This window comes from Colobus angolensis, unplaced genomic scaffold (genome assembly GCF_000951035.1).
Source record: "Colobus angolensis palliatus isolate OR3802 unplaced genomic scaffold, Cang.pa_1.0 Scaffold65, whole genome shotgun sequence".
Lineage (NCBI taxonomy): Eukaryota > Metazoa > Chordata > Mammalia > Primates > Cercopithecidae > Colobus > Colobus angolensis.
In genome coordinates this window covers 4926481-4938601 of record NW_012120154.1, presented here as the reverse complement: position 1 = coordinate 4938601, position 12121 = coordinate 4926481, and the positions used below count along the sequence as shown (strand labels likewise).

The 12121-nt window shown below is 45.9% G+C and overlaps 1 protein-coding gene across 1 annotated transcript in view; it reads right to left on the bottom strand.

Annotated features, from left to right (window-relative positions):
- CACNG2 (calcium channel, voltage-dependent, gamma subunit 2) overlaps positions 1-12075 on the bottom strand; it is a 142306-nt gene extending 130231 nt beyond the window's left edge. Inside the window, exon 1 of the mRNA XM_011964309.1 lies at positions 11216-12075. Within this exon, the coding sequence (XP_011819699.1) occupies positions 11216-11426 (211 nt within the window). The 5' untranslated portion in view covers positions 11427-12075. The remainder of the gene's footprint in view (positions 1-11215) is intronic.
- Between the last annotated feature and the right edge of the window lie 46 nt (positions 12076-12121).

Below are 12121 nucleotides of genomic sequence, written 5' to 3'. Positions count from 1 at the left end.
TCTCTTCAGCATTGCCCTCAACGTCTGAAAGAAATTTATTCATAGACTTGGGGGCCAACGGAAAAAGAAAGATATAATTAGTGTCACAGAAGGCTGTACACAGGTTTTGAGGTTGGACAGGCTGGGGTTGGAATCCCAGCTCTGCCATTTGCTGTATGACCTGGGGCAAGTTACTTAACATCTCTGAGCCTCTTAAGATGGAGTCAATGGGTATCACAGCACATATCTTCAGAATTGTGAAGATTAATTAAGAGCCTCTGGAGAGCATCTAAAACAGTGCTTAGCACAAAGGAAACGCTCAATGAATGACTACCTATTATTATTGTTGTTAGTATTAGTACTGAAGTTATGGCAGAACACTTGTTTTGCAGGATTACCTACTCTGCAAACATGGTAGAGGAAAACTGGAGACAAGCGCAATCAACACTAGGGAAAATTCAGGAAGGAGAAAGGATAAAATGTGTCCCTTATCAGAGATAGAGAGATCCAGGTTGGGGGAAAATATGATAGAAAAGAGTGCATACATCCTTTAAGCAGAGAAAATGAGGGAGGAGAGCCATGGGGCAAAACTGGGATAAGAATCGGTCTAGGGGTTGGCAGTGGCTGGTCTCCAGTGAGTTTTGCCTGGTGCAAGGTCAGAGAGGCTGGCATGGGGCATTGAAGTTGCATGATGGAGGGGGTGGCAAAACAAGGGGTGGATTCTTCGTGCAACGAGGCTCCAGCAACCATGCACCTGGGATCTTGTACCTGACCCCTGGCATGCTTGTTAGCAGAAGGAAGGCTACCCAAGGTCAAAGAAGTTTAGGAGAGAGTGAATGAATATAGTGAATGAATATGTCAATAGTGGGACGGCACTCTGCAAAGGCAAACCCAGGGCTGCTAAGTAAGTGCCTCTGGGCCCAGAGGTAACTAACAAAGATTGCGATCCAGAGAAAAGATGACTGCTTCCCAGCAGGCAGTGACTTATCAGCTTTTATTGCAAAGCTGGGGCCCAGGAAGCACCCCAGAGGACCTCCCAGGTTGCAGGGGAAACACCTGCTTGTTATCAAGGGTTTTTCAGCATGTGGTTTCAGCCAAGCTTAGGAGAAAAGACTGGTCAATGGATGCCTGGAGTTTTTGTTTAAAAGCCCATCTCCTTCACCAGGTGGGCAACTCCCTGAGGCCAGGCCCCATCTCTTTATTCGTTCATTTGACACCTAGCTCCCAAGCACTTTCTTAGTGCCAGACATTAGACAAGACTTTGGGGAGATGGCGATGGACAAGGCAGACATGGTCCCTGCCCTCATGGGGTTTCCAGTCTTACAGGGGGACTCAGGTCAGGAACATGTATGTGCTAAAAAAATAAAAACAGAAAGTTAAAAAAGAAGCCAGGCACAGTGGCTCACGCCTGTAATCCCAGCACTTTAGGAGGCCAAGGTGGGTGGCTCGCCTGAGGTCAGGAGTTCAAGACCAGCCTGGCCAACATGACAAAACCCCGTCTCTACTAAAAATACAAAAATTAGATAAGCATGGTGGCATGTACCTGTAATCCCAGCTACTCAGGAGGCTGAGGCACAAGAATCGCTTGAACCCAGGAGACGGAGGCTGCAGTAAGCTGAGACTGCACCACTGAACTCCAGCCTGGGCAACAGAGCGAGACTCTGTCTAAAAAAAAAGAAAAATAATGTTAAAGAGGGGGACAGGACTAGGGGGGCTACTATAGACAGGGTGGTCAGGAAGGCTCCTTGAGAAGGTGATATTTGAATAGAGGCTTTCTGTAGCCACATATTTGTAATGGCAGGGCCTAGCACGTAGTATGTGTTTAGTCATGTTGTTATGCTGGGAAGTGAGAAGAGAAGGGGAGACAGGACGTCTCTCTATTGTACATCACTTACAATCTCCCTTCTCCTCTTTACTCTCTGTTTACTACGTCTAACTTAGTGCAAGTCACCTGGTCACTGCAACCTCCTTGTCACCTGCTCAGCAAGTCTCACCAGCCTGACCCACTCCTCATCCCATCCATTAAGCCCTCAACAACCAGTGACCTAGACAGTGGAAAAGCCAGTTGTGACGATCCTACCTGGGTTCCTACCTTTCTGGGCCTCCCTTTTCTTTCATGCTGAAACACAAATGTCTCCGTGAGGCATTTCTGTGCCATTGGGGTCATATCTATGCTGCCTTCCAGCCTCATCCCTCTCTGCTTTCTACCTTCCATAGGACCATTGGCATTGCCAATGCCCAGCACATGGGCATCTGTTTCTGCACATGTGGTTCCTGCTGTCTGAAGAGCTCTTTCTTTTCTTAGCTTGCTTACCCGTACTTTGCATCCTTGAGAACTCAGTCCTACCTGGCATCCCTTCCTCCCCAATCCCTGTGCTCCCAGAATCCCCTGTACGTACATTTCATGCTCTGCAGTTATCATCGTCTGTTCACTGGGGTATCTCCTCTACTAGACTAAATTCCTTGAGGGCAGAGATTGAGTCTTTCAACTCTATCCTAGAGTCCCACACAGTACCTGGCAAATACTCGGGAACAGTTGTTGGAAAAGAGCAATCATCACCCTTTTCCTCCTCAAGCAAGTTGCTGGTAAGGCCACATTCTGCTCTATGCTGCTTTCTGAGTCACGGGGCAGGCACCAGCTGCATGCTGGAGAAATCCTCTGGGCTCTCTTAGCACCCTGCCTACGTTTCTTCCTGCTAGCAAGATAGCTGACTGTCTTCTTTTGATTCTAAGGCATGTATTTTAAGTTGCAAGATTTTTGAAGTTAGAGTGTATTTTATAATTAATGTGGAACATTAAATTTGTCGCCCTCTGCCCTGAAGGCTGTTTTTTGGTAGATAGGTCATTTTTACAATTAGCTGTGTCTTAGAACTGAGCAAATATGGAACTGGGAGAATAAAGCCTTTTATGTACCCAGGAGAAAGGACTGGGGGCTGGCTAGGCTGTCACAGTTCACCAGCAATCCCACAGCTGGTGACACGCATTTCCTAGCATTGGGGAGCACAGTTAACATCTCTCTTATTCCTATTTTCAAAAAGTCTGGTGTTATAACTGAGCCTCATTCAAATTGCGGCTGAAATCTTCAATAATCCTAACTGATTGTAAAAGATGCCAAGAATCTCTTTGAATTTGTGGGAGGGTAATAAGGAGAGGTGGCACTAGGCTATGGGGCTGTCTCAAATGTCTAGGATGAAACAGCACTGTTTTGCAAGGTTCTTATTCTTTAGGGTCCCTGCTAGGCCTGCCCTGGAGGGTCTTGGAAGCAGGGTTAGGAACTTGTTCACCACTGCCTACCTAGGTTTCACACAGGGTGGGCATCCACTATCAACACATTTTTAAATTTAGTTGATTGAAAGTTATTTGAGTCTATTTCCACCCTTCTCTGAACTGTCACGGGTAGTTGAGAAGCCTAAGAAACCACTGTATTCAGATCGGTGTGGAAGCAAAAGCAGCATGGCAAAGAAGGAAAGGAGCCAGTCACAGTGGCTCACGCCTGTAATCCCAGCACTTGGGGAGGCCGAGGTTGGAGGATCACTTAAAGTCAGGAGTTTGAGACCAGCCTGTCCAACATAGTGACACTCAATCTCTAGAAGAAACTTAAAAATGAGCCAGGTGCGGGGTCGGGCGCGGTGGCTCATGCCTGTAATCCCAGCACTTTGGGAGGCCGAGGCGGGTGGATCACGAGGTCAGGAGATCGAGACAAACATGACAAACACTGTGAAACCCCGTCTCTACTAAAAATGCAAAAAAAAAAAAAAAAAAATATATATATATATATAGCTGGGCGTGGTGGCGGGCTCCTGTGGTCCCAGCTACTCGGGAGGCTGAAGCAGGAGAATGGCGTGAACCCGGGAGGCGGAGCGTGCAGTGAGTGGAGATCACACCACTGCACTCTAGCCTGGGCAACAGAGCGAGACTCCATCTCAAAAAAAGAAAAAAAAAAATGAGCCAGGTGTGGTGACTTGTGCCTCTCAACTCAGCTACTCCAAAGACTGGGGCGGGAGAATCACTTGAGCCCTGGAGTTCAAGGCTGCAGTGAGCTATGATCATGCCACTGCACTTTAGCCTGGGTGAAAGAGTGAGACTCTATTTCTTAAAAAAAGAAAAAAAAAAGGCAGAAAGAAAGAAAGGAAAAAAAAAAAAGGGAACAGCTGCTCCAATCCTTACAACAACTATAAAGGCAGGTATTTTTATCCCCATTCTGTAAAGTAAGTATAAGTCACAGAGACAGAATCGACTAACCCAAGGTCATACAGCTTATAAGCAAGAAGCCAAAAAACATAACAGAATGCGACGCTTTAATAAGACTAACAAAGCCCTTTAGGTCCTGACCACTTCCACTTGCCCCTCCCGCCCCATCCAGCATCACCTCCCTGCCACTCCCCCACCCCCCACCCCTCTTAGTTTCCTATCCACCCTGGCGTTCTGTCCGTACTAGTCTCATTCCTTCCTCACCCATCTCTGGACATGCTGCCCTCCAACCTGGAACGTGCTTTCTTCATCTTTTCACCTGGGTTAACTCCTATTCATCCTTCAGATCTTCACTCCCATCTCACCTCCTCAGGGAAGCCTTCCCTGGTTAACTACAATCCCAGTACGTCTCATGCATCTCCTGTGAATAGCGCTTATCAGAGCTGTAATTTATTTATTTGTGAGATTATGTGAATTGGGATTCAAATGATGTGAATTGGAGTTCACCAAGGGCAGTGACCCTGAAGGACGCTGCTTCCTATGATGTCCTCGCCTCCTGGCCTAGTGCTTGGTGCTTTACAGGGGCTCATGAAAGATTTCACCAATAAAATAAATGAGTGAAGGAATTGCCCCATCTCTGGCTGCGAGCTAACCTGGAAACTTACAATGCCTATTGCATTTGAATATGGGTTTTTGACCAAAATACTTATATTTGAGGTTAAAAGGAGACATTATATTTTGATAACATATTTCTTGCATTATCAGTCTGGATCTATTATCTTCTCCTCCTCTCGGCCTGAAAGTGAACACTCAAGAGAAGCTCTCCCCCAGGATCTGTGACAGACACTTTAGATGGTGTGGAGGGAGGAAGGTGTGGCCAGGGTCTATTTAGAGGACTTGCACCCCTGGCACTTCCTTCTCAGGCATTTATTTTCTCCCTAAGCACTTTTTGTTTCCATTATCTTTTTTATTATTATCTTTATGCATTCAGTCATTCTCCCTCTCTCTCTTTCTCTCCATCTCTCTCTCCCTCCTTCTATCCATCCCTCTTTTCTCTCACTCCTTCCTCTGTATTAAGTTCATTATTTATTTTTTAGAATGTTAAAAAAAAAAAATAACGCTTTGGCCACCACAGCTCACCATGCAGGAAAAATAATCCTTTGGCAATATGGAGGGACCACCCTTTCTGAACACCCACACTGTAGCAGGCAGTAGTCATGGGTTCATTCATTAACAAGGTAGATTGATTTCTTGCCCTGTCATGGTTGCTGTGGGCACAGCAATGAACAGAACAGATGAAAATCCCTGCCCTCATGGAGCTGACAGTCTAGTGGTGAGAGACAGACACCACATATAATGAGCAGAGGACAGAGCGTGCTACAAGGCAGTAAGTACGCTGTAAAAATAAAACAGCAAAGGGGGATGGATGAGGAGTGTAGGTGGAGATTGCTGACTGCAATTTCAAATAAGGTGGTCTGAGAAAAGGGAGGACAGACATCCACTCATTTAATCCCTAAGCCAGCAACTGCCCTTTGAGGAGGAGATTATGCCTCCTTTTTTTCCAGATAAGGAATTTGAGGGTTAGAGGGGTTGAGTAACTTGCCCCAGATCACACAAGGCTGCAGTGCAGGAAGCAAACCCAGGTCTGTGTGGCATCAGTTCTTTCAACGAGACCACAAAAACTTCATCTGAAAACTTCGGTGAGTTACGTAGGACGTAAATTTGCTATTTTCTGAAAATGCTTGAAAACGTAAACCCACAGATCATTTACACTGAGGACATCTCCAAAATGAAAGGACAAAATAAAAAGGCACATGGTGAGTGTGGCCTGAAGTTCAGGGTTAGAAATTGACTGCTGCATTTCCTTAGACTCAGCTACTCGGCTCATAGGTGGTGTGGACCAGGGCACAGTCGTCGTCACCCTGAAAGGTGCAAAGCGGCTCAAGATGGCAGCTAGGAGGGAGGAGTATGCAGGGGAATGACTGAGTTGGGACTCCTTCTTCCTGAGATGCTCAGATTGAGTGCTCAGTGAGGGATGCTCAACAAAATGCAGACTGGATAGAACAGTGCTTATTAGTGAATATAAGTGGGAGGCCACCTTGGCTCGGGTCTACTGCCCAGAGCCCTCTGGAGGCTTTCAGAGTGCACGGGATAGGGGGACAATGTAGCTTGATGAGTCATAAGGAACCTGGATTCAAGTTCTGGCTCAGCCACTGCCTGCCGCATGACTTTGGTGTGTTGTTCACTCCTGGGAGTCTCATTCAGCTCACCTGGAAAGGGGAAGCAAGGGCGGGGAGTGTGGTGTGAACTGACCAGGACTCCAGGTAGAGGAGTCAGGTTTGGCTAACATGGTGAGAATGGCTAGGAATGCTAGGCCTCGCTGTACGGAAAAGCTACTGATTAGAACCCAAGCCTGAGGGAAAGTTGTCAGGGTTCTTTGAATTGGATGGGAGGTTTGTGAAAGAGTAGAAGGTTCTACTGGAGCTAAGCAGGGGTGGGCCATTCTAAGGCCTCCTCTCTGCTCAGAGGTGTCTGTTCTAGGGAATATTGATTTCACACTGAACTTTGGTATACTTTAAAAGCAGAAAAGGGAAGAAAATCAATTGATTATTAGAGGCTGTGTGCATGGACCATTTTTCTTTACCTTTCCTTGAGTAATCTGCCTTCACTATAGCCAATTAGGAGCTGTGCAACCTCAATGACTGACTCCTTTTGAATTCACTTATCTTATAATAGAGAATTCATGACTCATTATTATTCTTATAAAAAAAGAAGTTCCAGGAAGAACAAACAAATCATTCTGACTTCTGCACCCCCTTCTCTCCCTCTCTCCTTTCTCTCCCTCTCTCCTTCTCCCTTTCTCCCCACTCTCCTCCCTCTTTCTCTCTCTCTCTTGATCACTTGGTTGTCACATGTCCTTATGATATTTGCATTCATCTCGGTAATTTTAAGAACTTCTGCATCAATCCGTTGATAAATATTTCTTATGCACTTCCTGTGTGCAAAGTACCTAAAGAAAGTCAAATTATCTTGGGAATTATGGAGCAATACTTGCGCAGTGTGAAGACCTGTTAGTACCTTCCAGATTCAGCTCACCCATGCTAGAAGGCAAGCGTGTCTGGGAAAGGCTATTGGCTTTCCTAAAATAAAAGATGCATCCTTTTTCTTTTTCTGCAGAATAAGAGACCCATGGCTGAGCTGAGTGTGGAGCACTGTATCACCTCACAGGCCATCATGAACTTGGAAAAGACAATTTGAGACCATTGAGATACTTCTTGCTCAAAGAGAGCAAGGATGTAGAGTGGCTGGCAGAGCCCCCATGAGCAAGCATCCTGGTGGGGGCAAGACAGGAGAAGCCACTGATGGATGAGGAGCTGAGATATTCAGCAGAGGGAATCTGACAGCCTGGACAGAGAGTAAGATTTCTGTTCTGCCTCACTGTGAGGCAAAACAGACAGAGGGGGAGAGAAAACACGGAGTTTGCTTCCTCTACAGACCACATTATGCCCGCTGTTGGCTCCACCTCTGCAGGTCTGGAAATCCTTTGGGGGAGCCACAGAGCCAGGACAGAAGGGAGGAAGGCGTAGGAGAGACTAAGCACCAAGAGTGAATTTCTTGCTGTCCCTGGAGACAATGTTTCCTTTAGGTGACAGCAGAGGTTAATATCCTGAGCAGCAAGTCACCAGGCAGCCTCGAGACACCTTGCTTGAACAAGCTGTTTTAGCATCTTGTTGTAGATTTCATTGAACTCTTCTCTGAGAATAATTCTCTGAGCCAACTCATCTCTCCATGCAGAGATTCTTAATTCAGCTTTCTTGAAAAGTTCACGAACTTCTATCACTCTCCACCTACCTGTATCCACACACACACTGTCCTCTCCCACCCACGCTCCTCAAATCCCCCTAAGGACACCAGCCTGCTAGGGATTTCAAGTTTACACACACAGACTTTTCAGTCTGCAGAGGGAGAAAATAAGGGTGGTGGTTTTTCCCCTGGCTCTTCTCCCCCTCCCCCTGTGCCTGTCCCTAACAGGTGGTCATGTCTCTTCTCATTCTTCAGCAGACTAGTTAATTTCAAAAGCAGCCTTAGAGGCAAGGACTTTTTTTTTCTTTCTATTCTTATTTTCATCAAGAGGTGAACGAAAATAATCACCTCGGGAGACAAAAAGCACTAATGAAAACCAGAGAGCAAAGGAGATCAGAGGAAGACAGGGTTGGTTTTCATCTGGAGTCATTAGCGGCATCTTAGAAAGAAGACGTGAATTCTGTTTGCAACTTCTCCAGATTGGGCAGAAAACACAGATCAAGTGGTTAAGGGGTGGGGGGTGGGGGGATCTTTTTTGAAAGTCCAATTTTTCACACACACAGAAAAACACAAGTTGAGGGAACCCAAAGCACTAACAACTTGATCTCCATAGAAAGCAACCCCATTCTGAGTGCTCATAAAAGCAAACACACTGCCAGCCCCCAAGGACAGTCTACGCCAACTTCCAGAAACAACTGAACTTACAGCCTTTGGAGATCAGTGCAGTCTTTGAAAATAAGAGGCTTACAGTCTCCAAACCACTTCCTAAGTGGCCAAGGCCCATCTTCCTAAGGTGGTCCCAGGCCTGCAAAGCTCAAGTTGACAGAGGCTTTGGAAATTAAAGGCCAGGTCAAAAGCAGGCCTGGAGCTCCAGCCCTTCCTGCCCCGGCCATGGCTACAAGTGGAAAGGGAGTATCATCCCTGAGGAGAGCCTGGCAGGGCCCCACAGTACTGCCCCGGGGCAGCAAGGCCCCAGTGGGGAATGTGGCCCAACCCACAGTGCCTGTGCACGTCACACAATCCTTGGGAAGTGTTGCAATTCTAACCCTTTACAGACGATTCAGGGAGAGAGGGAGTGTGCAGCTTGGAGAGAAAGTTGAAGGGGGTGGGCAGCACATTTGGGGATGTGGACATCAAACAGATGGAATTTTAATGATGGAATTTAATGGAATACTTAAGCCTTTTTAATGCATGAGTGATATAAAACTATCTCTAGTCTGTTTGCCTTCTGGGAATTACACAATGTTTAAAAGATCACAATATTAAGAATTTGGAAATAAAACGCAGATTTAGAAAAGTATATTTATGGCAACCCACCCATTTCTGGGTGTATTTACACTAAAACAACGTCTTGTCTCTCCTCTACTCTCTTGGCTACCTATCTCCCTCCATCCATCTAACTAAACTCCAAGGAAAGCAAACTGCCACTATGATCATTTCCCTAAAGCGGTCCTCATTCACTTTGCTTTTCTTCTCTTTTGGAATAAAAGTCTGTCATAAATGTTTAATTAAATAGAAGTCTTCCCACTGTTAATGACTAGCTGTATGAAAGGCTTTTCATTTTTTTAAGGAGGGGGTGTGTGTGTGCGTGTGTTTAAAACAGTCCCTATTAATTTCTTGATATTGATTCTCTGGCTGGGGAAGAGCATATAGTATTCAGCATAGAGCTCCTCTGCAGAATATGTTAAAGGCAGCAGTTTGGATTGAGAAAGGGCACCAAATGCAGTATGCGTCAAAGAGACCATCGCTCAATGAAGTCACTTAGCTATTCAAAACATGTTCAGCCATCACTCAATCGTTTGCACCAAGAATGTTGGGAGGGGGGCATGGGATTTGTGCTCTTTCCCAGATATAATCATTTCCCAAAGAGTGGCTTTTGCTCAGTTTGGGTCAGACCCTGGGGCCACATCAGTTTCTCCCTCACCCATCCATTTCTCTCTCTTCTCCCCCATCCCCTGGTCTCAACTCCTTGCATCACCATCCCATGTTGAGCTTAACAAACAATCCTGCAGTCCTTGCTTCCCGACGCTGCCTCAGACGGCCTCCAGTATTGGTTCATATCAGAAGCAAAGCACATAAGCCTTTTTTTCCCCCCACATGGAAGCATATGTATCTTTCTGTGCTCGTCTTTCTATGGGTGGCTGTAGCTTGCACACACAGACATATATAGCCATTCAAATGCAGTCCCTCATATTAAAGTCTGTTGCCAAATGCAGGTTGGATGACCCACAGGAGTTTTTTTCTGTGCTTATTAATGTGTCCCAGAAGTACATGCCTTCATCCATAGCCTGATCCCCCAGCCTTTACACTGTGGTGGCCCCTGTGCTCACAGCACAGACACACATGCCTCAACACTCTGCAAGATCAAGGCAAACAGCTGACACCCCCACTCCCCCCTCAACCTCCCCATGCCCTCGCCTCCCTCCCTCTCTGCCTGCCTGCACAATGTCTGATTCTCAAGCCGGCTGCAATGCTGACTCTACTAGCTTCTGGCTAACAGACATGTCACTCTGTGGAAGGCTAACCCGCAAGTGAATTGCTGTTTATTAGAACTTGGGCTTGTTTCCTGTGAGAGACGTATGTATTTTTAGACTTTGTAAACGTTAAAACACACAAATACACACACACAGCCAGCCACCTCGAACGATCTGTGTGGCTCATAGACATTACGAAATGCTCTTGAACTCAGCTTGAGATCCTGGAATAATTAGGATTTACCACATAAGGATTCTTAGAAACAACATATTCTTTTTTTAAATAAGGAGATTTGCAGATGGTGATGCATCTAGGACTTTTGGGGAGTAAGGAGAAGAGGAGGGAAAAGGGAAGAGCATTTTTGAATTCTTCATTGCGAAAAGAGAAACAGCATAGACAGAAGCAATTATTTTACCCTCTCATAGATGGCAATGCTAAATCGGATGGTAAATCCTAATGACTCCAAAGCAGGCAGAACACCTTTGACTTTTAAAGACAATCTCTTGTCGTTTTCACCATGTCATAGATTATTCCAATGAGGATGTTTGAGGGGAAGAGGGGTGGTGGAGGCAAGGGAGTAGAGTATGGGTTTTGCTTATTGATTTTTTTTTCCTCTGAAACTAACCCAACCAACCTTGATCTGTGGTGGAAGGAGTGAACTAAGAAAATGGTGGAATGTAAAGGGGACTTATTTGGAGGAGGGTGGGGGGGGAGTGAAAGGGGAGGGGTGGGGTGGAGAGGGGGGAGGAGATGGGAAGTCAAATACCTTCTAGGCAGCAGGTTCTCCATAATCCGGAATGGGTCATAACTTCCTCGTTCTTTTTGCTGGTTTCATTCTCACTGACACTTTTGGTCTTGCAAACCCCTCTGGAGTAGAGCCAATAGTCGGTTCCCACAGCTATGGTCATCAGGCTGAAGGCAGCGAAAGCACCAACGGTGGTTAAAAGCATTTGAACACCTCGATCAAACAGCCCCATAATTCTTCATTATATAAACACCCAACCGACTTCTGGTTCTCGGGAGAGTGTGTGTGAGGGTGCAAGTACTAAAGCCAAAAAAAAAAATCAATAAATAAATAAATAAAAATAAAAATTATTCCACTACTAATATAATGGATATATGTATGAATAGAGAATATGGAGAGTTATAAAAAAAGGGAGGTAAGAAAGCTCACGGAAAAGAGTGTAAATTATAAAGATCACACAGGAAGAGGCTTGCCTTTTGAGATCAGAAACTGTTCCAGTTGCAGTGTTTTTTTTTAAAAAAAAAAAGAAAAAATAAAAAGACACCCCCCACCCCCCCAAGTGAGATGCCTTAATCTCTTTTTCTAAAATTCTGGTCTCCAGTTTCCATATGTGATAGCTAATTTGGAGATGGCTTCCACAGTGAACCAGGGAACAGCCGAATTCTCAACACCATTTCTCATGGTCGGGACCTAGACAGTTAGAGATTGTAAGAGCCGAGATGCAACCTTCGGTCTTCGTTCTCGGCTCTGCGGCCTGCGCCATGAAAATCCTTTGCTTCGCCAGTTCTCTTCCTTGGGGGGTCTCGGCGCTTTCGTTTCAGACCAGACTTCCCAGTATTCTGTAAGCCCTTGAGCTCAGCTGCACAGGTGCGGGGGTCTCGCTTTCCATGGTTTTGCCCGGGCAGCAGCGGCGGCGGCGGCAGGGCG